Source organism: Malania oleifera, chromosome 1 (genome assembly GCF_029873635.1).
Source record: "Malania oleifera isolate guangnan ecotype guangnan chromosome 1, ASM2987363v1, whole genome shotgun sequence".
Classification (NCBI taxonomy): Eukaryota; Viridiplantae; Streptophyta; class Magnoliopsida; order Santalales; family Ximeniaceae; genus Malania; species Malania oleifera.
This window is the reverse complement of record NC_080417.1, coordinates 152,135,029-152,162,039: the sequence shown is the minus strand read 5'-3', so window position 1 is coordinate 152,162,039 and position 27,011 is coordinate 152,135,029. Positions and strand designations below refer to the sequence as shown.

At 39.3% G+C, this 27,011-nt stretch overlaps 1 protein-coding gene across 1 annotated transcript; it reads right to left on the bottom strand.

The window, feature by feature from the left end:
* Positions 1-546: 546 nt before the first annotated feature.
* Positions 547-6,430, bottom strand: LOC131156612 (truncated FRIGIDA-like protein 1). Its single transcript, XM_058110427.1, has 3 exons — positions 5,459-6,430; positions 1,697-1,872; positions 547-1,607 (listed from the first exon to the last, which is right to left on the bottom strand). The coding sequence occupies exons 1-3, from the start codon at positions 6,246-6,248 to the stop codon at positions 1,029-1,031; spliced, it is 1,545 nt and encodes a 514-aa protein (XP_057966410.1). The 5' UTR covers positions 6,249-6,430; the 3' UTR covers positions 547-1,028.
* Positions 6,431-27,011: the final 20,581 nt, after the last annotated feature.

Sequence of the window (27,011 nt, the reverse complement as noted above, 5' to 3'; positions counted from 1 at the left end):
GGTCCAAAGTAGAATATCTAGGAGCAGAAGCATCTCAGAAATCTGCAATAAACATGTGAATAAATTTAAAGCCTCAAAATCAGAAACTTAGGATTTGATTAGTTGTGAAAAAAAAAAATTTATTTTCAAATTTCAAATTTTCAAATAATTTCTAAAATGCCATCTAATCTTAAGGTTTTCCAAGATTTATATAGAAAATCTACAAATTAAAACACAACAAACTGATGTCGAACAATTTTCTTGCACAAATTTAGTAAACAGGAAAATAAGGCAGCACTGGTGTAATTGCTTGAAAAATTAGAAGTGGAACATAAAATTGTTTTCCACAAGTGAGCATATCCTTATTTTTAAAAAGGGCAGGCAATATGGGAATCCAAGTGGTAATTCAATTTTGTCCTTCAGTAGTATCGGAAGGTACAGAGGCATCTTTTTAAATAAAATTGAACAAAAGATATGAAGAAAGAGTCAATTAAAAGTCTAAAACCATTTTTCCTTTCCTAGATACAGTTGTAAGGGCATCCCCTTTCATATACACCATAGTGTCCCCTTCAGAAACCGTAAAATCATTTCAAATCTTGCCAAGGAAACCAGGGAAAAACAAATTCAACAAAAGCTCCAGAATAAAAATCCTAGGACATAAGACTATAACAGGGCCACTACTAATAAATTCTAAAAGAAAAGAAAATGATGAGAGAAGAAATATTGAACAACCTAAGAACCTTCGGAACATCAAAAGAGAAAAATAAATAGTGAAACTGCCTACGCAAATCCAACATACCAGCCAAGTGGCTGAGCTTCAAGCTGGACAATCCAGAAAAGCACAGCATTCTTTTTCTTAACGAGCGCACAAAAATTAAATTAAGTTAAACAGCTGGATAAACATCAAGAGGACTTCATAACCAGATCTAGTTGCTGTACTATGATCATAGTGATCAGGGTAGCACAGTCTGCTTTCCAAATACCAGTGCATCAAAATTAGCTGATACCATCCAAAGCAATGCTATCACAAAGATAAACAGTGTGAATAACTACTGAGGATAGTAGGATGGATGGTATTGAGAACCATATCCACCGTATGCAGGTGGCATATCGTAATAACCAGATGGCACATGCGATCCTGAAGAATAAAGATGGGATCTAGTAGGACTTAGGTTCCCCAGCAAACCCATAGAGGTGCCTGCAAAGCCATGCAGCCCAGCTGATGAGCTTGCATATGGGGCAGCACTAGGAGCTGAGCCAACCAAGCCATATGGCCCAGCTGATGGAGTCAAGTATGGGGCAGGACGATTTGGCAACAAACCTGCAGATTGTAACTGAGGTTGTTGGAAATGGGGTGCAGTTGAGTTGGCACCAGAAAGATTCTTTGGAACAGCTGGTGCTGTTGTCCAAGGATGCTTGTTTCCATTCCGCTGCTGTGATTTTGGCTGCTGCTGCTGTAGTTTGATGGCGGCTGCAACCTTTGGACGATTTCTTCTTGCCTTCTGCTTCTCAAGTTTCTCAAGACGTCTTTCAAGTTTCTCCTTCGAGTATTTTGATTCAAGATTGTGGTCTTCAATGCATTTAATTACTTGTTTCAGGGCAAAAGTTTGCTTGGCAGTGGCCTCATTCTGCACCAAAAAGTAGATGAAGTAAGCAACTGCCAGATTCTGTAATCACAAAGCTATCCAAAGAATCACGTAAGGAGGAGAAGAGCTACCAGTGACTGAAGAGAGTTATTGCCATCCTTACAAACTTTTCTAGCAACCTTCTTGGTGTCTATAAGATAGGATATCAATATAGGCACTGGTGGAAACTTGTCAGTCAGCTGAAATTCAAAAATAAATTTGACAGCCAAAAGTTGTTTGCCATAACTGATGAGTTTCTCAATCAGATCTACAACAAATGAAACAAATACGGTAATTAATATCAATTAAATGCTGACTAGAAGAAAGCAAAAAAAAACAAAAGAGAACCTAGTAATTACAAGTATAATGTGCCTCAACAAACAGCACTGAAGATTGGGATGTTGAACCTTACTCTGCAAACTATTGGGTGACAAGTTGACAACAACCCACCACTCCACCCTGGGGGCCAGTGCATCCAGAAAAAAAAAAAGATTTCGATCAATAGTTTAAGGATTTACCCTTTTGACCATGACACCATGTCCACAATCTCTCTCTCTTTCATCAAATACGAACTTCCAGTGGTTAAGGAAAATTAGAAATTCTCCTATAAATTATAGTTAAAAAAAAAATTCAAATGTCAATAATCTTATATTTGGGAACATGGGATTCAGCAACCCATAAAACTACAAATCCTCGGCTCCAAATTCATAATTCCCAACCTATGATGAAAGGATTTTCAGTCAAAGGAATAGATGTGGCTTAAACGTGGTTTCAAAATTGAGAAGTTATGAAATAAGAAAACTTCAAACTTACATAGAGTTGATTGAAATTTTCTCTATTCAAGTAAAAGTACAACAGCATGTAATTGTTTGAACAAGAATCTGATATTCTGTTAGGCATCAAAGTTATAGTTTTGGTCTATAGTTGTTGCCTGCTATTAGACCCTTGATTACCTTGACAAGCCAAGGCATGTGGTGTTGTCAACTCGTATGCCAAGGCAATAATAAAAGATGGCCTGTCATGGGTTATCTTGCAGGATTCAGTGGATTGACATTCTATGTTGCAAAGGAGGGAGCACATAGAAGCTAAGGACACACTCAATGCAGCTAGAGGTGGATATGGTTAGGGTCATGGTTTTCAACAAAGTTGATACAGTAGTTTATTAAGCTTGTGCATGACACAATGAGTTGACCTACAAGCTGAGGGCAGTGTCAATAACAAAGACTGCAGTGTTGATGTGTTGACCAGATAGGGCAATAACAGTTTTCCTCGTAAGGGCTGACATGCATGCTTGTCTAAAGGATATCTCATGGTTTGAAATACGGAACGTACCTAGCCACAAATATGTGGATTCAGTTAGTCATGCCCTGTTGGCAAATGATGGTTTCATCCAGCAAAACCTCTGTAGCTGGGGTGCTGACGCTAGATAGTTAGGGGTGTCAACCATATAAATATGACATGTGAAGAGGAAATGGGACATTAGAGGGAAACCATGGATGGTGTTCCTACACGTATTCAGTGTGTAATCCTTGTCTTGAATGAGAATAAATGTTATGAGTTGTTGCTGCTCCTGTGAACTTTGTTGCCTTGGATATGCCACGCTCTATTTTTTACACACTTGTAGAATTAACAAATGAATGATTCTGTTTCACTGGCATAACCAAGTGAGGCTCAGTGCCATTACAATGAAAAGGAGTAGTGTGAGAACTTCGACTCTATGACAAACAATTGCTATCAGGACCTAGTTCATCGATGGCAAATTCAAGTTGGCAAGATATAGTAAATCGATCGAAAAAATTCCTTGGTTTTCCACAAACCGATGATGCAATTCCATTGGACTACAATGTGAAAATTTAACTAATGAGTTTGTTGAACTACGAGGACGACATGTCGATTTTGTGCTCACAGCAGAAGCCAAAATGTCAACCTTATTGAGTGACATGACGACCTTCACTGAAACTGTGAATGGCAAACTTGGTTCTATCGATGATGACATCACTCTTGTGATGAGAGCCATCTCCTAAAGTTCTAGTGGGGGTGAGGCCTCCCATAAAATTTGAGTCCTGAACCAAAGCCTTTTGAAGGAAGTCATAGTGCAAAGAACCTTGAAAATCTCTTTTAGGATATGGAGCAGTGCTTGAAGGCTGCCCACATTCCAAAGAATGAGAGAGTTGACATAACGTCAATGTACTCGTTGGGCAATGCTAAACTATGGTGGTGCGCTCGAATGGAGGATGATGCCAATATAAGCAGACCTAGAATCAAGACTTCGGAGACCCTAAAGAGGAATTGATTTTCCTAAAGAAGGATTTGAAAAATCAATTCCTTTCTTATAACACTGCTAGGGTTGCAAGAGATGTCCTTAAATTATTGAAGCAAACTAGAATTGTGCGGGGATTATTTCAAGGAGTTGAATTCCTTGATGTTGGACATCAAACACATGTCAAAGGAAGATAAGTTGTTCAACTTTCAGTCCAGTTTACAATTTGGGCACAATTGGAATTGCAGAGACAATGGATGAAAGATTTCCCTGCAGCCTAGCAATAGCAAATGATTTAGCTCAATTTCAGAATCAACGTGAAGACCAAGGTTTCAAAAGCCAAGCCAAAGAAATACAAAGACAAAGGTAAGGCTAAGAAAGAGATGGGGAAGAAAAAGGATACGCAGGACATATTAATGGGTAAAGGTAGCAATCGAAATTAGGGGAAGGATACTTCCCAAAATCCTCAAAAATGTGGTTGTTACAACTATAATGGCCCTCATTGAGCCCATACTGTCCAAAACAAGAGAAATTGAATGCTTTGGTAGCCTCAAATTTGAAAGATAGTGAGTCGGATGAAGACGGGCCATCGCATGTCAACCCACGATAGTTGTTGAACGCTATCATTGCTGGAAAGCCCATTTCTAAGAAAATGATATGATGGTGGACTCAAGAGTCATGCGTAACTTTGTTGTAAAGAAGGAAGTGGTGAAGTTTGGCCTTAAACTGAAATGGAATTCAAGTAGGATCAAAGTTGTGAATTCGAAAGCAAAACCCATTCAGGAAATGGTCATTGTTGTCCTAACCGTGGGTTCAAGGGAAGGACAATGCAACCCAACCCTAGCTAGTTGGGGGCATTAATTGTAGAAACGGGCATGTGGGGTGGCATGGAACATCAGATGGAATTGGTGGATGGTGTTCCTGCACATGTCTTGAGAGTGTAATCCTGAATAAGAATAAAGATTGGGAGGTGTTGCTCCAGCAAACTTTGTTGAATTGTGTACATCATACACCCTTTACAGAATTGCAAGATTAACCCATGAATTTAATTGACTGTTATTGTCTTGATCAAGTGAGACTTGGTGCCATCACAGTGTCAAGCAAAGGCGTGAGATCTTAAACCCTGTGACACTTGCCATCCTATTTGTGTGTTGCTTTACATTCAATAACAGAGATTGCACACAATGGATTTTGCATTTGTCAATACCATACAGCTTGAGCCAACCATTTGAAAGCTACAAGCATATATCAATCAAGTGTTCAAGAATAGGTTCAGCCAAAAAAATTTGACGCTACAGCTAAGGTCCATCATCCGCTAGATGCCTTCCAATTTATCCAATAACTAATAATTACCAAAGAAAAAAATACAAGCATAAATGCATAGACAAAACAACATAGATTGAAATCAACAACAACAAAAACAGGGAAAAAATCTGCATTGATTCAGAAACCTTAACGTTGTGTTTGGGGGCATGAAATGCAAACCTTGAATTTGAATTTATGAGAAATTTTGCAAAAGTCCAATACAACTTTGTTTTGCATTTTAATCAAATCCCCACAATTTTCAAAATCCAAGGTAGATTAATAGACATACTAGGCATTTTCTCCATGGTGAGAAGCACCCGACACAATTGAACAGCCCTGCCGTACCGACTAGTGATGACGAAGAACTCAAGAAACTCCTCCACGTCGAATTCAGAACCCAACCCATAAGTCATCAAGAGGTTCAAAAATCCTAAAGCCTCCAAAGGGTTCTCCCCTCCCCTAGTCACCTTCCCTTTCCACTCCGCTGCCAACTCCTTCGCCTTCTCCCTCACCTCGGGTCCAATCTCCAGCTTCATCGTCACCAATTCCTCCAACAACAGAATGCAGTTCATCCTCGTAGTATACAGTTCCGGGTCCTTATCCCCCCTCGAATATGGCGGGTAAAACCCACCCATGGTATCCAAAACCAGGGCGGCAGGGTCCGAAGCGCACCGGAGCGCCTCCGGAATCTCCGACCGAATACTGTGTCGCTCTTGTCGATGCTCGCAGAGGAACTTCATCAATCCCACCCCGTTCATGGCCCCGCAGAGGGCCTTCAGCTCCGGCCGCGCCCCCGGCGCGACCGCGGATGTGATTTTCGCTGGCGGGGCCGAAGAAGGAGATGGGTCCACGGCAGATGACTTGAGAGGCAACTGAGCAGCCAGGGTTTCGAGCTGTTTGAATCTTTGGAGGAGGTGGGTCTGGATTTGGGTGAAGTGGGCGTCGATGTCGGACCAGGAGAGGTTGAAAGATGAGAGAGAGGGAGCAACGGCTTGAAGGTCGTCGAAGGCTTTGCGGAGGCTGGATTTCTTGGCGTCGGCGAGTTTCAGGGCGGCGGAGATTGTGTCCATTGTGGCCATTTGAGAAGGAACAAACTGAAGAACAGCAAAATTGAGTCACAGAAACGAGAGAGAGAGAGAGAGAGAAGTTCTCTCAGAGGTAGGTGGGTAATATGAAGGATTGACGAGGCCGAAAGGGGAAAGGCATTGAGCTGGGTCGGAATAGGAGAAAAATTCAGTGCCCGGGGCATATAAGTTTCTTCACATAATTCTTTTTTTTAGATTATCTAAAAAGAAAATATTGTGAATTGTTATAAAAGATACAGAAAAATAAATAGAGATGAGACTGAAATTTTACGTGATTTAGTTATTTTTATCCCACTGACGGATAAGATAAAAAACTTGATTATTTCGGACATAATTATATGATGATTTAAAATTGATCATGTACAATATATCTCTTTTCGTTCCATCTTTCATATTCTCTCTTCCTTTCTATTCGTATGCCTACTTTAAGCTTTATGTGTGTATGTCAAAATGAGAGAGAGAGGAACTCTTTTATAGGGTAATAAAGATTGCACATTATTTATGGTGGTGAAAAACAAAGGGACATAATTTATGAAAGTGGAAAATAAAGGGACATAATTTATGGAGGTGGAAAATGAAGGGGTGACGACCATTAATTTTTATGATTTTCATAACACTTTCACGTGGATGTCACTCATATATTAACTCATTCTGTTAAGATCTTTAAGATATCTCATTGCGATGAGATGAATCAATTTCTTGAATGTTGTAATAGGCAAAAATTTGGAAAACATATATGCTAGATTATCACTTGATCGAATTTGCTGAACATGTATATCACCATTCTTCTGGAGTTCATATGTATAGAAGAATTTTAGAGAGACATTCTTCGTTCTGTCATCTTTTATGTATCCTCCTCTTAACTGAACTATACATGCAGCGTTGTCTTCATATAAAACTATTGGAATGCCCTTGATTGATTGAATACTGCAATTTGCTTAGATATGAGAAATCATTGATCTAAGTCACACGCATTCTCTACTAGTTTCATGAATAGATAGTATTTCAGAATGATTGGAGGATGTTACTGTAACCGTCTGCTTTATTGATTTCCAAGAAATAGCAATTTTCCGTAAAGAAATACATATCCCGTTTGAGATTTAGCATTGTGAGGATCAGATAGATATCCAACATTTGCATATCCTACTAGTTGAGACTTGGAATCAAATATATAGAATAAACTCAAATTAGATGTACCTTTCAAATAGCATAGAATGTGCTTAATTCCATTTTAGTGTCGCCGAGTAGGGGCACAGTTATATCTTGCTAGTAGATTTATAGAAAATGCAATGTTAGGTCTTGTACAATTGAGCAGATATATCAAAGAGCTGATAGCACTTAAATATGGTACTTCAGGACCAAGTAATTCCTCCCCCTTACCAGGAGGTCGAAATGGATTCTTCTTAACATCAAGTGATCGTACCATCATTGGAGATCCCAAAGGATGAACTTTGTCCATGTAGAATTGTCTTAATATCTTTTCGGTATATTTAAATTGATAAACAAGAATTTCGCCATTTACATGTTCAATCTGTAGACCAAGACAATATTTTGTCTTTCCTAAATCTTTCATTCCAAATTCCGTTTTGAATAATTAGCAACTTTAGTGAGCTCTTCAAGAGTCTTAACTAAATTCAAATCATCAACATAAACAGTAATTATAGTAAATCCAAATTTTGATCTTTTAATAAAAATGCATGGACAAATTGGATCATTTATGAATCCTTCTTTCACAAGGCATTCACTTAATCGATTGTACCACATACGTTCAGATTGATTTAATTCACATCATCTATTCTAAGTGACATGTAATAGTTATAAAAAATTTAGGATGTAAATTCACTAACATTATCTAAACAAATTGATTTAATTGGATAATCGGGAAAATGAGCTCGTAATATAATTAGTTGAGAAAGAAGTCTAGCAAATATAATATTATGAGTGAAAAGTAGAGCAACATGTGAACATCTAGTAGATGCATTAATTAAGACCATGTAATATCTAAATGGTCCAGATGGTGGATGTATTGGTCTGCATATATCACTATGAATTTTTTGTAAGAAACTAGGAGATTCAAGACTTATCTTTTAAATAAATGGTTTGACAATTAATTTCCCTTGAGGGCAAGCAGTACACATGAAATCACTTGATAAAAGAATCTTTTTATTCTTTAGTGGATGACCATGTGATTTCTTAATGATTTTTTGCATCATTACATCTCCAATATGTCCAAGACAATCATGCCAAAGTGTAAATAACTTTGGGTCATTGCACTTCTGGTGAAGGACATTATATGATTCAACTACTTTAATCTTTGTATAATACAATCCAGAAGATAAAGTTGATACTTTTTCTAAAATTTGTTTCTTCCCAGAAATAATAGAAGTAATAAAATGGAATTCAATCTTTACTGTCTTCATTTGTAGTTTCAATGTGATATCTATTGACCCTTAAATATTTAAAGTTTAAAAGATTTCTTCTAGATCCATTGGAATATAAAGTTTCATCAATTTGAAATAAAGTATCATTGGGTAACTTTATATTAGCTCTTCTGAAGCCTTCAATCAAATTTGTAGAACCAGATATTGTATTAACGTTTGAAGATATATTCAAGTAATGGAAATATTTCTTATCTTGAAAAATTGTATGTGTTGTAGCACTGTCAATTAAACAAACTTCGTTCATAGACATCTTAGAATTAATCAAAGCTTTAGGAAAATCCATGCTACAATAAATATTTAAAAACCCATTGTTAGCCTTGGGGCTACATAATCGTGTTTATATGTTTTGATGATGTTAACCTATATGTTGTTCATAGTTTTTCCTATCTTTGCATATCATGTTTAGTATAGGTTCCAGTGACGAATTCATGAAGTACTGGATAGAAGGCAAAGATCGGACCAAGTAGACGTCAAAAAGGAAAGATCAAATGGACACGTACTCAAAAAGGACCCAAACACAACCAAAGGAAGATTATTGTTGAATTATTTGTAATAAGGGTTGTGTGGTAGTTCGTTTTGTAACTGTAATAACCTAAGAAAATTAATTAGGGTCTCGTTGTCGAACACAGGGGATTCGTCGACGAGGGTACATGAGGATCTCGTCAACAAGGACACGTTTCGTCGACAAGAAGATACCGAGAGTGTAAGAACCCAACCCGTGAAATATGGATTTAATTAATTAAATGAGGGGCAAAACGGTAAATTAAGGCCTCGTCGACGAATCCAGAGTTCATCAACGAAGTCTTAAGGATACTTGGCGATGAGTTCCGAGGGTTCGTCGACGAGGAGAAGCCGAGGGGTTTCGGAAATCCCAAGCTCATCGACTAGGTCATGGTCTCGTCGATGAGAAAACTACAGGGGCTCATCGACAAAGGCGCCATTCGTTGATGAGAAGTGGTCGAGTCAAAGGGCTATAAATATATATTTTCATTACTTATCAGCGAAGAAATCTCATTTTCTCTCTCTATCTCTCTAGAAACTCAACCTACTCTTCATCTCTCTAGATTTCTTCGCTGTTCATCGCTGGAATCATTGATCTAAAATTACCATAAGGATCTTGAAAGGATTCTCTACAATATCTACGATCGGATCTTCGTTTCAAGCATTTTCAGGTTGTAGCTCAAAATCAAGGTAAGGCTCGGTTTTCAATTTTGATTCAGTAGTTGTGTAGAGAATAGGATTGTGAGCATATTCTGTATTGTGGTATGTAGGTTTTGGAACTCGGTTCGCTATTTAGGGGCCTTGGAGTTCAATATTTGCCATTTGGGGAAAGGTAAGGGGATTCAGTTTATGTCAGTTATTTTTGAAATCAGATTCGGTAGAACTGTGGTTCACGGTCCTGTGTGCGTTTTGGTTACTCATTTGGGGGGATCTAACGGGTAAAATTATGGGTTTTTCATGTTACAGTTTTGGGAAAAAAGGGGTATTAGGTTTCATCCCTGGTTTTGTTGAAAACTGTATGTATATGGTGATTTATACTTTGTAATAGGGATGGATGTGCCTTGACTTTATATTAAACTGTATATGTTTGGAAAACATGATTTTCGGATTTCCAAATGAGTGTGGTTTGTTTGGTTATATGAGCAGGTATGGTTGTGTTATTGAAATGCAATAGGAACTGGGTTTTGAGTTGTTCCAAGTACTGAAAGAGTGTTCGACTCTATATCCGTGGGCATATGAAATCGTTAGGCCATGTTTGGCAAGATGTCCGGCTCTATATTCAAGGACGTGAGCCTTACCGGCTAATCACCGAAGGGTGTGGATCCACCAGTTTGTACCGGTATGATGCCATGGGAGCCTAGGGTTTGACATGTGTCAGGGACGCCGTGTACTGTGCGTCTGCTACGGGCCAACACCAGGTATTGCGAGCCGGCTTTGAGCCGAAGGGTGTAATGACATCGGGTTACTTGATCATGTCTGTGTGCTTGTATGCACTATTTTGAAATTAGTATTAGAACTGCATTTAACTGTGTATGCGTTGTGTATCATGATAATACTCGAATGCCACACACCGATATAACATGTATTCTTCCTTACTGAGAGGTGTCTCACCCCTACTGTACGTACATATTTTTCAGGTCCTTTGGGTAATCGAAGCTAGTTTCTTGGTGTAGGAGCGTAGTGGTCGGTATATTGCGGGAGGTACCTGGGTAAGTCCTAGCTTGTGTTGGGTGGTCTTTTGGGAGTTTTGGCTGCCACTTGGGTTTGTGCTATTTTTTTGGAGTTTGACTCTTTTGTATAGACTCTAGTATGGTACAAAATATGTATAGAATGACTTTCTTCCGCTGTGTAAGTGAATGTATGTGGATGCGTATTTGGTGCTTAGGAACCCCACGGGGTTGGACCCTCATTCATTGTACTGTATCTTTGGATGATTTGTTGGATACAGGGACAGGTTAGATTACATTTTCATCCCTGGGTCCCATTTCTGGGTTCGGGACATGACAGCTTGATATCAAAGCTTATTAGGTTGTTGGGTCTTGTAGACTTGGTTAGGCTTAGCTGTGTGTACATACCAGAGCATGGGGGGTTGGATATGGGTAGAGTTGATTGAGGATTGTTTTGTTGCTAGACTGGGACTCGTCGGCAGTGTTCTGTGTTTTTCCTGAAACGATGATTTTAGTAAAATCATGTCAAACCATTGATGACTTTCGTGTTAGTGTGATAGGACAGACTTGGACCTAACAGGTGATAGTTAACATGATTAAGGTTAGATAATTGTGTAAATTGTACATGTTATAGGAGTCTTCATAGAGCTCTATTTTGTTTTCAGAATGGATCCCAAGGATAATGACCTGGGAAGTGGCTCTGAGGAGACGGTGAGTGGTGAGTCACCTACTGTGTCTCGAGGACTGACGAGACAACTTCTACAGGAGATCGGGCGGAGTGTCAAGAGACGCAAATGTTCTCCAATGTCTATGGGATGCACCATTGAGAGGTTCACACACATGCATCCTCTAACATTCTCAGAGGGACATGACCTGACAATAGCAGAGGACTGGGTCGAGAAGATTGAGAAGATCTTGGAGGTCCTACACTGCACAGACAAGCAGAGAGTTCTTTATGCTACCTTCCAGTTATCTGCGGAGGCAGAGTGATGGTGGACTGTCGTGAGTCTGCTGAAGAAGCAGAGGGCTGGTTTTATGGAGATGTCTTGGAGCAGTTTCAAGGAAGTGTTCTTTGACAGACACTTCCCTACTTTTGTACGTGACACTAATGCGGATGAATTTTTTGCGCTGACTCAGGGGAGTATGATGGTGCAGGGGTATGATGCTCGGTATATAGAGCTATCTCGGTTTGTGCTGTGTTTAATCTCGAGCGAGTACAAGAAGACTCGGAGGTTCAAGAAGGGTATGAGGAAGGACATCCACAGATTAGTGGGTATGCTTCAGATCCGTGAGTTCTCAATTTTGGTGGATAAAACCACCGTGATTAAGACTGGTATCCGAGAGGACGAGGTGGATCAAGAGTCGAGGAAGAGGTCAATACCTTCTGGTACTCGGTTGAAATCTCGACAGGGATCATGGAAGAAGAGGAACATGGGCTCGTGTTACCAAAAAAATACCGAGCATCAACGTTCTCAGATGAGCCAGGTGGTTGATCGTTGTACCAGGTGCCACAAATGGCATAGCGGTGAGTGCCAGTCGCTTGGGGGTAACTACTACAACTGTGGCCAGTCAGCTCACATGGCTCGGGATTGTCACGCGTCAAAGAGGGGTACACTTTCTTTGAGTCAGAATCAGGGAAGTAATCAGGTATTCCAGAGGACATATCAGGCGAACACAGCTCCGACACGAGTGTATTCTCTTACCCCAGCGGATGCTGAGCATGCGAGGAATGTGGTGGCTGATGCTTTGGGTTGGAAGTCAGAGCATACGGTTGTATATGCAATTATAGCTCAGCATCACATCAGATAGGATCTAGAGAGCTCAAGTATAGAGTTTGTGCGTGGTGATCATCAAACTTTCTTTGCTAGTTTGGTGGTTCAGCCAACTTTGTTTTAGCGTATAAAGGTCGTGCAGGCTAGTAATGCGGGGTTAGCAGAGGTTATGGAAAAGGTACGACAGGGATTGACTATAGAGTTCAATATCTCCAAGGGAGGTGTGTTGAGGTTTTGGATGAGGTTATGTGTTCCGAACGATGATGAGATCAAAAGAACAATTCTAGAGGAAGTGCATCGTTCTTTGTATTCGGTACATCCAGGTAGTAGAAAGATGTATTGAGACTTGCGTGAGACTTTCTGGTGGAGTGGTATAAAGAGGCAAATTGCTCAGTTTGTAGAGTAGGGTCTGACATGTCAGCAGGTGAAGGCTGAACATTAGAGGTTGGCAGGGCCATTAAAGCCCTTAGCTATTCTTAAGTGGAAATGAGAGCATATTTCTATAGACTTTGTGACCGGACTGCCACCAGCACTTCACAAGCAGAATGTTATCTAGGTGATTGTGGACAGGTTGACAAAATCTGCTCACTTCTTACCGATGAAGGTTAGCTACCTTTGAGTAGGCTAGTAGAAATGTATGTGCATGAGATAGTTAGAATGCATAAGGTACCAGTGTCAATTGCATTAAATTGAGACCCGAGGTTTACTTCTCGATTCTATATGAGCTTGCAAGAAGCATTGAGGATGAAACTTACTTTCAGTACAACGTTCCACCCCCAGACCGATGGACAGTCAAAAAGGACGATACAGATCTTGGAGGATATGTTGCGGGCTTGTGTGTTAGATTTTAGTGGTAGCTGGATATAGTTTATGCCACTAGTAGAGTTCACTTATAACAACAGCTTCCAAGCTAGTATCGGGATGGCACCGTTTGAGGCTCTGTATGGTTGGAGGTTTTGATCTCCTCTGTATTGGAGTGAGGTTGGTGAACGTTAGGTCTTAGGACCTGAACTTGTGAAGCAGGCATCTGAGAAAGTAGGTTTGATCTGAGAAAAGATTAAATTAGTTCAGAGTCGGCAGAAGAGCTACGCAAATGTTCACCGCCGTGCGTTGGAGTTCGAGGTGGGGGGTAAGGTATTTTTGAGGATTGCTCTGATGAAAGGGGTGATAAGATTTGGGAAGAAAGGCAAGCTGAGTCTGAGGTACATCGGACCATTTGAGGTTCTTGAGCAAGTGGGTCTGGTAGCTTATAGGATTGCACTACCCCCAGCACTCTCGAGGGTCCACAATGTGTTTCACATATCCATGTTGAGGAGGTACGTGTTGGATCCTTCACATGTTATTAGCTACAAGAATGTGGAGATTGGGGATACCTTAGCATATAAGGAGATACCTATTCCGATTATGGACCATAAAGTTCAAAAACTACGTACCAAGGACATATTTTGGTGAAGGTATTGTGGCGGAATCACGAGATTAAGGAAGCTTCTTGAGAATTGAAAGCAGAAATACGCCAAAAGTATCCAAAGTTGTTCTGAGTTATGTACATTACCCTACTTTGTATTGGAATAGGTGGTTGGTCTTGAGGAGTGTGTGTATTTGTGATTTCCTGAGATCATTTATGTTTGTAACCATGGTATTCCTTCACCATAAGTGAGGGTATGTATATGTTGTGATGGGGCTGCGTTATAGTAGATGCCGGTTTTCTTTCTAAAGTCGAGTGTATAATTGATTTCATGAATGAGTTATGAATAAGAGATAACAAATTTAGAGGACAAAATTTTTGTAAGGAGGGGAGGTTGTAAGAACTTGACCTGTGAAATATTGATATAATTAATTAAATGAGGGGCAAAAAGGTAAATTAAGCAGGCCTCGTTGACGAATCTAGAGTTTGTCGATGAAGTCTTAAGGATACTCGGTGACGAGTTTCAGGGGTTCGTCGATGAGGAGAAGCCGAGGGGTTTCAGAAATCCATAAATCCCAAGCTCGTCAACGAGGTCATGGTCTCGTCGATGAGAAAACTACAGGGGCTTGTCAACGAAGGCACCATTCGTCGACAAGAAGTGACTGAGGCAAAGGGCTATAAATAGATATTTTCATTACTTCTCAGCTAAGAAATCTCATTTTCTCTCTCTATCTCTCTTGAAACTCAACCTACTTTCCATCTCTCTAGATTTCTTTGATGTTCGTCGCTAGAATCGTTGATCCGAAGTTACCACGAGGATCGTGGAAGGATTCTCTACAATATCTACAGATTGGATCTTCGTTTCAGGTTTTTTCGGGTTTTAGCTCAAAATCGAGGTAAGACTCGATTTTCAGTTCTGATTCTATAGTTATGTAGAGAATAGGGTTGTGAGCATATTCTATATTGTGGTATGTAGGTTTTGGAACTCAGTTCCCTGTTTAAGGGCCTTGGAGTTCGAGATTTGCCATTTGGAGAAAGGTAAAGGGATTCCGTTTATATTAGTTATTTTTGAAATTGAACTTGGTAGAACTGTGGTTCACGGTCTTGTGTACGTTTTTGGTTACTTATCTAGGGGGATCTTACGAGTAAAATTATGGGTTTTTCATGTTACAATTTTGGGAAAAAAGGGGTATTGGGTTGCATTCCTGGTTTTGTTGAAAATCATATGTATATAGTGATTTATATTATGTAATAGGGATGGTTGTGACGCCCCAAAACCCGCCAAGTGGGGCCTGGGTGCCACGTGTTCCAATCACCTGTATCTGATACCATAATTATCATGCACGCAACGGAACATAATAAATAACCTCAAATAAATACCAAAGTTCTATATAACAACCCAAAAACAAACACTACAACATCCATATATCAATCTCCACAACTAGTATTTAAAACATAATCCCGTATTAATATATCTATACATATTTAAGTATCTCACAATACCCCAAAAAAGGAAACCAGCAAAAACAGTTTTAGCCTAGGCCTTCAAACCCAGTCTCCAGAAGAACCTGAAAAATTGTTAATCCATTAGGGTGAGACACTTCTCAGTAAGGGTGGAATAAATTATAACTGTGTGTGACAATTGAGTTTTATATCTCAAAATAAACTGCTTCTCATATAACATCAATAACAACTGAGAAAACGTATCACTGATAACATCACTAACATATAATATCATACGCACATCCAAAATGCACAAGTACATAATTTTTATACAGGAAAAAGTTCCCAAGGATAGGGAAGATTACCCGCCCATACAAGTAGCTTCCCTCTGCTCTGGTACTAAAAACTACCTATCAGAGCACTCACCTTACTCAGTAAGCCCTCAGGTGAAGTATTACCTCGCTACTAGTATACACATCTTTATTATTTTAAAGGCGAAAGTTTCCAAGGATCGGGATCTCTACCCGCCTATACAAGTAGCATCCCTTTGCACTGATACCAAGAAACTACCTAGCAGAGCACTTGCCTTTCTCAACAAGCCCCCGGTGGTATGTTTATCTCACCGCATGCACACACATGCATTCACAATATGTTATACCATTATTTTTATGCTATAATTAAATTCACATGCGCACAACACATCCACATAGGAATCATGTATCTCATATTTCATCTTCCAATGTCCTCAATACATGGTCCACACAGAGCTACTGCGTTCATGTCAGTACGTGGCCCACACATGCACCTACATACTTCTTATCTACACGTGGCCTATACAGGCACCACTACCCACACAAGGTACATAACATGGCCCACACAGGCGCCATTATCCACACTAGATATAACGTGGCCCACTCAGGCACCACTACCCACATAAGGTATATAACATGGCCCACACAGGTGCCATTATCCACACAGGATATAACGTGGCCCACACATGCACCACTACCCACACAAGGTATATAACATGGCCCACACAAGTGCCATTATTCACTAGTATCCAATCCCCATGACCTACCCGTCGTACATCAATAGAACAAGCTCCTCGACCTGCCAATGTCCTACCCCATATAAATAACAATACGACGAGCTCCTCGACCTGCCAACGTCACATCATGATTTATATTTAGGCAGTATAACAACCTCCTCATGCCAACGTTATATTGAGATGCATACGAATAACCACACAGTTAGTTCACACAGACGCATTAATGCATTTCCACACAGGAATCCAACAAATCAATTCATTTCCCACACAGTATTCCAACAGATCAATACATTTCCACACAGAAGTCAAACATAACAACTCATTCATCATGTTATAATCATTTCAAACACACCCACATGCAAACCCAAATACCACAGTAAATCATATTCAATATATTAAGAAAAATTACTCCCATGTCATATGAATTTAATATCATAAACAATTATCCTAAATATAAACTTTAAACAAAATCATTATTTTTCCAGTAATCAGACTATTCTGAAAATCATATAGATAAATAATAAATTTCATACACTCGTAAATTACTGGTTCACCTTAATAAAATACTGATATAATTTTATTCCCCCTTACCTGATTTCCTGAACCACGCCTGCAGGACTCCCAAACTGATACCCGCGGCGCTCACCCGAACCCTGATTCAATCATATCAACCCCAATAAAATATTATTTTAACATTTCCTAATTTACTATAATTAAATATCAATTAATTTCTAAATAACCCATTTATCTTAGTTTTGGAGCTCTTCCTACAACGTCCCCACGAGAAATTCACTTCGCTAAACTTGTAGAGAATCATTCATAGATTCTCGTGGTGGTATCTGATCGGTCATTTGGCTTAAAATTTAGGAAAAATTGAGACAATAATAAGAATTTGGCTTAGCCCAGGAGATATGCCCACGTTACTCCTACGACAAATCCACTTTGGTAGATATGTCAGTGGCGGAGAATGGAGTTTAGTGGTATTTTCGGATTTCTAATTGGATGAAAATCCGCTACTAAATCGTAGAAAGAAGAGGAGTGGAGAGCGTGAGAGAATATATATATATTTTTTTTCTTTCTCTTTCTTTCTTTCCTTTCTTATCTGCACGTGAGAAGGAACTTTTTTTTTTCTTCTCTACTTAACTCTGTTCCAGGAAACTTAGGAATTAAGTTTCCTTTTTTTTTTTCTTTCCTTTATCCCTTATCCTTACTTTTATATATACTTAAATATATCCTTAACTTATATATATACTTTTATATATATATATATATATATATACCCAAAATCCTCAATTTTTTTTAATATAATTAATTTTCTTAATAATAATTAATTAATAATAATATTTTTTTAATTTATATATATATATAAATATATATATTTTGCGTCATTACAATGGTCGTGCCTTGACTTTATATTAAACTGTATATATTTGGAAAACATGATTTTCGGATTTTCAAATGAGTGTAGTTTGTTTGGTTATATGAGTATGCATGGTTGTGTTTTATTGAAATGCAATAGGAATTGGGTTCCGAGTTGTTCCAGGTCCTGAAAGAGTGTCTGACTCTATATCCGTGGGCATATGAAATTGTTAGACCATGTTTGGCAAGAGTGTCTAGCTCTATATCTGAGGGCATGAGTCTTACCGACTAATCACCAAAGGGTGTGGATCCACCAGTTTGTACCAGTACGATGCCATGGGAGCCTGTGGTTCGCCATGTGCCAGGGATGCCATGTATTGTGGGTCGGCTACGGGCCGACGCCGGGTATTGTGGGCCGGCTTCGGGCCGAAGGGTGTGACGACACCGGGTTGCTTGATCATGTGTGTGTGTTTGTATGCACTGTTTTATAATTAGTACTAGAACTGCATTTAACTGTGTATGTGTTGTGTATCACGATAACACTCGAATGCCACACCTCGATATAACATGTATTCTTCCTTACTGAGAGGTGTCTCACCCGTACTGTACGTACATATTTTTCAAGTCCTTCGCGTAACCGGAGCTAGCTTCTTGGGGTAGAAGCGAAGTGGTCGGTGTATTGTGAGAGGTACTTGGGTAAGTCCTAGCTTGTGTTGGACAAGTTAGATTACATTCACACCCTTGGGTTCCATTTCCGGGTTCGGGGCTTGACAGAGAGGCTATTTTTCCAAGTTCTGAATTTTGTCGACGAGGAGATAGCATTCATCGATGAACCTCCTTCTTGACCTCGTTGATGAGATGACGTGGCTTGTCGACGAAGCATATAGTATAAATAGCCCTAAACTCGGTTTTTCACGCAAATTATCAGCAAAATCTCTTCCCTCTCTCTCTCTCTCCTCTACGGTTCCTCCCTCCTCTCTCTTCGATTTCGACCCCGTTAGTCGCCGGATCGATGATCTGAGGCCACCACGACGCTCCTGAGAAAGTTTTCTCCCAATCTACTGGAGCGGATCGTTGGTGGGACTGAGTTGAATTTCATCCCAAATTCAGGGTAAGATCTTTTATATAAAGTTAGGCTTTCTACTAGTTGTAGAAAATGTTCTAGATGCAGAAATAATGATATTTTGTTCTGGGAAATGTTACTTTTAGGGTTTAAGTGGGGAACCCTGTGGGTGTAGGACCCGTCACAATAGGGGATTTTCGCAGGAATCGGGTAAGGGAAATATGCTATGTTAGGCAATTCTAGTATGATTTCAGTATAAATTATATGTTTTTACCATATTATTATTCAGAGCAGGAATTTATACAGTTTATCAATTATGTTTAACATGTTTTAAATTACTTTGTGGCATGAGAATATGGATATAGTATAGAAACATGTTTTACAGTATTTTCAAGATTATGTTTTATAGAATGCACAGACAGGGTAATGTATTTACAGTTTTCAGAATACCATGATTATATAGTTTTATAGTACCATGACATACAGATTTATAGTTTTTTTTAGAAATATAGTTAATATAGATACAGTTTATTACAGTGTCATGGTTAATACAGTTAATACAGAATCATGGTAAAATAGATAGTTATTTATAGAAACGTATTATATAGTATTAGACCCTGATAGACCATTACATATCAGTTTACAAGGCATGGAACCGTAGTTATATACTATTCAGAGTGCAACCACATATTTAGATAATACGTGGTATTAAGAAGTTGATCGTGACTATGTTGTGGACAGGCTCCCCATTAGATATGGGTTGAGAGGGCCGATTTGACTTTCGGAGTATAGTGATTTCACCTAGTAGGCCAAATAGTAATAGATCCCGCCTATGGGCCGCACAACCCTGTCATGAGGGGTTAAATCATGACATACAGTAGTTATCCATCCAGGGAAATTTTCTCAAATATTATACGTATATATAGATTTACAGAAATAGTAGATGTATTTATGAATATTAGAAGTATTATGAATAGAAAATTTATAAAGTTAGATATGTTAAGTAACATAAGTAGAAGCTATATTATATGTTATTTATACCAGTACTCTCAGGTTTAGTTATTCATGACATTTTTAAATCAGATTTTTACAGAAATGTAACTTATTTGCCACACACTAGTAATAGCATAGTTCGTCTTACTGAGCGTTGTCTCATCCCAGTAATATAATATTTTTCAGATGATCCAGCTAGGCGAGCAGATCAAACTCGCAGGTAGATGGGCTACAATATTGCCCTTTCTGAGAGTGAGTATTGTGGGAAGTTATTTTGTATGTCCCTAATTTCCGTAGGGAGTATTTTTGGAGAATAGTTGTGTATGTACAGTTTGAGGAATACTCTGACACTCTGGTATTGTAAATATATATGTGTGGATATGATTTTATGTGTACAACTTCCCCCTGCTTAGATTGATGGTTAGTCTTAAATTAGAAGGTATCAGAGCAATGTAAATTTCAGTATACATGGATATATATATATATATAAGAATATTTAAAATTATTACCAGGACGTTACATTTTGGTATCAGAGCCTAGGTTGCTAGGTTCTGTAGACTTTAGAGTGCAGCGAAGCAATACCAGAGTATAGGAAAGAATTTTAGGTTTGTTCTGTAGTCTGGGTACAGGAATTCTGTGGTGGTTTCTATGTTTTTCTTGGGATGATGATTTCAAGAAAGCCATAGTAAATTATTTTTGGGTCGTATGTCTAGGTTACAGGATCTGCTTTGAACTTAGAATAGGAGAGATAGTTAAGTATGAATGTGGGATTCAAGTTGAATAAAATAGATTAGGTTTCTACAGGAGATAAGGTTCTTAAAGTGTGTTCCTTGTTTTCAAGATAGACCTAGGAAACAGTGGCACGAACGCTGGGGAAGACAGGCCAGAACCTTCCAGTATGTGAGGTGGAGATATTGACGTAGTACTGCACAGCTTTACCTAGCAGGTAATGGCTAAGAAGGCCAGGAGCTCAAGGGAGCGTAGCTGCACAATCGAGCAGTTTAGGTGGATGAAGCCCCCATTTTTTGCTGGAGGAGATGACCCAATTATAGCTAAAAATTGGGTCCAGGATATTGAGGAGACACTAGTTGTGCTTCCATGTACAGATGAATAGAAAGTAGTATTTGCAACCTTTAAACTGACAGGAGAGGCGAAAAGCTAGTGAAGATCAGTGCGACTGATTGAGGAGCAGAGGCCGGTTCTAGTGACAGTGACGTAGGACCAATTTAAGGAACTATTCTTCGAGCAATATTTCCCTACTATCATTCAAAGCACGAAGGCAATAGAGTTTATGCACCTGGTTTAGGGGCAGATGACAGTATCTCAGTACGCAGCTCAATTTATTGAGTTGTCACGTTTTGCCCCACATATAGCACTAGATGAAGAAAAAAAGGCAAGGAAGTTTGAAAAGGGTCTGAGGCAAAACTTGTTTGAGTAGGTGATTGGGTTTAGGGTTCAAACATTTGCGGAGGTTGTAGATAGGCCTACAATTATTGAGAGTGGTATTTAGAGAGGTATAGCAACTCAGAGTCAGATGAAGAGGCCTGCGCCTTAAGGTTTTCAGGCTAGTTCTAGCAGGGGCCCATGGAGAGGAGGCCGTGACAGGGGAGATAAAATGCAGATGATAGGACCTTGCGAGAATCAGGGTATGCAGACCTACTCGGTATGTCAGATATGTGGGAGACGGCATTTGGGGGGGTTTTGGGTAGGGAGAGATGTTTTTTACCGCTGTGGGAGACCCAGCCACATGACACGTGCATGCCCACGATAGCCAGACCAGGTTCTAGCTCCCAGACCCTATTAGGGAGGATATCAAGCACCTCGTGGAGGCCAGCAGAGAAATGTGGCCCCGGCCAGAGTTTATGCTTTGATGTCGGGTGATGCTGAGGTTACCGCAAATGTGGTGACAAGTATTTTTACTGTATTATCATATCTAGTTACTGTTTTATTTGATTAAGGTGCTACACATTCCTTTGTCTCTACATCTTACGTCAAATTATCTAGAAGTGAGACTCAGTCATTAGATATAGAATTGTCAGTAGCTACACCATCAGGGTCTGTGATGAGGTGTCAAAGGGTACTAAGAGGCTTTCCAATAGAAATTTAGGGGGAAATACTACCTGCTGACCTGATCGTGTTAGATATGTGTGGATTTGATGTAATACTGGGTATGGACTGGTTGGCAGTAAATCGCGCTAGTATTGATTGTCACAAAAAAGAAGTGATTTTTAGACCCTCTAGCGAGTAGGAATTCAGGTTTGTTGGCTCACGTGTACATGCTCCGTCACAGCTAGTATCAGCTATGTAGGCAAGCAGATTGCTCCTAGACGAGGGTAAGGGGTTTGTGGCTTTTGTAAAGGAAATGTCAGAAAATGAATTGAAGCTTGACAGTACCCCAGTTGTACGAGAATTTCCAGATGTTTTTTCATAAGAGCTACCAAGGTTGCCTCCCGAACGCAAGGTGGATTTTTCCATAAATTTACTTCTAGGGACAGCACTGATCTCTAAGGTTCCCTATCGTATGACTCCAGCTGAATTAGGAGAATTAAAGGAATAGTTGCAAGATTTGCTGAATAGGGATTTTATACGACCCAGTGTGTCGCCGTGGGGAGCTCCAGTGTTGTTCATAAAGAAGAAAAACAAGTCTATGAGGATGTGTATTGATTATAGGGTGATAAACAAGGTTACGAACAAATATCTTCTACCCCATATGGACGATCTATTTGATCAACTTCATGGTACACGAGTGTATTCCAAGATCGATCTCAGATTAAGTTATCATCAAGTGAGGGTAAAAGCAGAGGACGTTGTGAAGACAACCTTCAGGACCAGGTATGACCACTATGAATCCCTTATTATGTCATTTGGTCTGACAAACGCCCTCGCTGTGTTTGTGGACTTGATGAATAGAGTCTTTCACCAGTATCTAGATCAGTTCGTGGTGGTCTTTATTGATGATATACTAGTTTACTCGAGGAGTTTTGAGGATCACGAGGTGCATTTAAGAAAAGTATTACAGATACTCAGGGAGGAAAAGCTTTATGCCAAGTTTAGCAAGTGCGAGTTCTGGCTGGAAAAGGTTGCGTTTTGCGCCATGTGATTTCAGGAGATGGTATTTCAGTGGATCCCAACAAGATTGATGCGGTGGTAAATTGGGCCAGGCCGAATAACATGCAAGAAGTCAGAAGTTTCTTGGGACTGAAAGGTTATTACCATCGATTTGTTGAGAGGTTTTCAGCCTTATCAGGACCTCTCACGCGTTTGACTAGGAAAAATGCCAGATTTGTGTGGGATGAAGAATGCGAGCAGAGTTTTTAGGAATTAAAGTAGTGGCTCGTCATTGCACCAGTCCTGATGGGAATTGGCTGCAGTGGTGTACGCACTGAAAATCTGGAGGCACTACCTATATAGTGAGAGATGTGAAATATTTTCTGATCATAAGAGTCTAAAGTATTTCTTTACACAAAAAGAGTTGAATGTGCGGCAAAGGAGATGGTTAGAACTTATCAAGGATTACGATTGTACCACCAGTTACCACCCAGGTAAAGCAATTATGGTGGTTGATGCACTGAGCCGTAAATCAGAAGATACAACACAGTTAGCAACAGTAATTCAGCACCTAATTCAGATAGACTTGGAAAGGCTCGACATGGAGTTAGTGGAAGATGATCCTCAGGCATTTATTACTAGCCTGGTTGTACAGCTTACACTATATGAAAGGATTAAAGCTGCTTAGGGGGATGATCTAGAATTAGCAGAAGTGATAGCCAAAATACAGGATGGTCAGGGAGAGGAATTCAGCATTTCTGGCGATGGGGTTTTGAGATTTTGCACCAGATTGTGCGTGCTTGCGGATGATAGCATTAGGAGAAAAATTCTATATGAGGCTCACAGATCCCTATACATTGTTCACCCTGATAGTACGAAAATGTATAGGGATTTGCAAGAGTATTTCTGGTGGAGTGGCATGAAGAGAAAAATTGTAGAATTTGTACAACGGTGTTTGACATGCCAGCAGGTTAAAGTTGAGCGCCAGAGGCCGGCTGGTCAGTTACAGCCAGTTTTCATTCTTGAGTGGAAGTGAGACCACATATGTCATGACCTGCTCAATTTCTACAATTTTTTTTTAAAAAATTAAATCAATATCATATATCTCAAAACCTAGCTCAACCAATCATAATCCACCTAGACCAGTGGGTACCAAGGATACATCAGAACACAATCGGAAGTCTAAGCAGTAGGAAATATATATATATATATTCACAATATTGTAAACACAAAACATCCATCATTTTATAACAAGTACCAGAGCCACTACAACCACCGTATTTCCATATATACATCTCAAATATAAGACCTAGGGACATTTCCCCAAAAATCTAACTGTCCCTACAAAACTTACCCTTCAAAAGGGCAAATACACAACACTAGTTTAACGGGGCTTTTCCCACTTTCATATCTGGGGTTTCTGAAAAGTTTATGAAATTTAGGGGTGAGACACCTCTCAGTTAGGGAAAATAAACTATTACTAGTGTGTGGCAACATGAGTATAACGTGTTCTATATATACCATACCTATCATATTCAGTACTGTTTATCAAATCTGAGAAAACATATGTATATCAAAACATGGCAAAACATACTGCATTTCATAGCATATCTCATCTCATATCATAATAATAACATAAAACAATCATAGTAGGTTAGCTGGCTATTGTCATGTATTACCCCCACATGACTGGGTTGTGTGGTCCGAAGGCGGGACCTGACAATAGTTGGCCGACCACTGCCAAGTCAAATAGTAATGTGTAGGTCTGATGGGTCTACCCAGACTGGTCCATACACTAGGGGCGATAACAGCACACTTCTTGAAAATAACCACATCGACCATCCAAGCTCACACCACTCCGTACAGCGGCGTTGACACAAATATCATGATCACGAAGACCATGGACACATAGCAACGGTACCGTGTAAGTGCTAGCCTAGACCAAGCCAACCAGGTTCTGATATCATATACATATACTAAAATCGTGATACATGGATAACTCATATCATTAATTATCAAATCATTCATATCATTTTTCATATATACATATATCATGAAAATCATCGACCCGTACGCTAGTATTTCACATTTTATCATAGCTCGGCCCGTACGCCGGCAATCACATAGCACAGCCCGTACGTTGGCAAACATATCCACATAGCACAGCCCGTACGCCCACAGACATATCCACATAGCACGGCCCGTACTCCGGAAAATCACATATATATATATGTATATATATATATCTCGGCCCATACACCGGTTTTCCATCATAGAAACCCATAATATCCCTATTCCCAGAAAACAGTATTTCATAAAATTTTTATACTCATGCTACACTGAACAAATTTTTCACGTATTCAACATATCATCATTTAAACAGTATTTTCCAAATATAAATCATATATATAAATATATTTATTTTTCTTGAAACCAGATGCTACATATATATACATGCATTTTCTCAAAACAAAATTAACTTAGTTTATCCCCTTACCTAACTACTGAGAGAGCCCCCAAAACAATCTAGTCTAACCCCCCGTAAGATTTCTTGACCAATACCCTGAACCCGAAAATTTTTAGTATTAAACTTCAATATTTTCGTACGTACAACATTTTCTATAATAGCCATAAAGTCAAATTTAGCTTAAAAAGCCTTACCTCAACTTAGGGATGGTTCCCAACGTTCCCAATCAACACCCCTGGAAACAAAAACTCTCAGTATTAAACTTTAATATTTCAACGCGTATAACACTTTTCTCAACTGTCACAACTTCAAATTTGGCTTAAAAAGTCTTACCTCAACTTAGGGATGATTTCCAAATTGCTTTCTCCAACGATCCGCTATAGCAGATTTGTAGAGAACTTCGCCAGGAGTGTTATAGTGGTTTCGATTTGTCGATCCGGCGTAAAACTGGCCCGGAATCGAAGAGAGAGAGAGAGAGAGAGAACACACCAAAATCAAAGCAAGCTTCCTCGAGAAGTTTGCACAATTTTATGTATATATATTGATATCATATTAACTTGCTAATTAAAGTAAAACTTCTTGAAGAAACTTGTACACTTTATATATATATATATATATATATATATATATATATATATATATATACCTTTAACTTATATATATTACATATATATCATAATAACTCATATATATATATATATATATATATATAGCACACACACACACACCACACACACATATATGTTCAATATATATATATATATATATATATATATATTCCTCATCATACTATTCATTTTACTTGTTAATTTAATTAATTTATTTTATTTTATTATTTATTATTATTATTATTTTAAATTTTATTTTTTCCCAGTTACTACAACATATCAATGGATTTTTTTATTGGGCTACCGCCGATGTCGCATGGTCAGAATGCATTTGGGTAATTGTTGATAGGTTGACAAAGACGGCTCATAATAATAATAGTAATAATAATAATAATAATAAAAGAAAAAAAGAAAAGGGGCGGCACATGCTTTAGGTTACTAAGGTTTTGAAATTTTTTTATAAAAGCAGGGGGCTTGCACACAAGATGGTCGTGGGGCAAAGACCAGACAAAGAAACAAAAAAAGCCTAGCTTTCTCCCATAGGACCCCTCTCTTCTCCTAGCCGCAGCCTCTACTCTCTCCCTTTCCCTGAGCACTTTCCCAATCGTCACCCACCCTCTCTCACTTTCTCCATTCTCACGAGTTCCCTCACACACCCATGGCTCCGTAGTAGCCTCTACTTCTTCTTCCTCACACAACTCACGCTCAGTTGTGAGGAGCCCACAGACAACCCATGCACCATCCCCGATCACTTTTCTTGCTGTCACACTAGCCCCACAACACCACCATCAACCATAGCCACACAACCTCCATTCTTCCCCTTGATCTCCTCCCTTATCTTCTCTATGTCACTCTCACTTTCTCCCTCTTCCATCTTCTTCCTCCTTCACAGACAGCTACATCGGCAATAATGACATCACCCACTACGACGTCGCCACCACG

Coding starts and splice junctions, on each gene's coding strand:
- LOC131156612 (XM_058110427.1), bottom strand. CDS start 6,248: ATGGCCACAATGGACACAATCTCCGCCGCCCTGAAACTCGCCGACGCC. Junction 1,873..5,458: donor CACCATGGAGAAAATGCCTA/GTATGTCTATTA, acceptor CATTTGTTGTAG/ATCTGATTGAGAAACTCATC. Junction 1,608..1,696: donor ATAACTCTCTTCAGTCACTG/GTAGCTCTTCTC, acceptor TTTTTGGTGCAG/AATGAGGCCACTGCCAAGCA.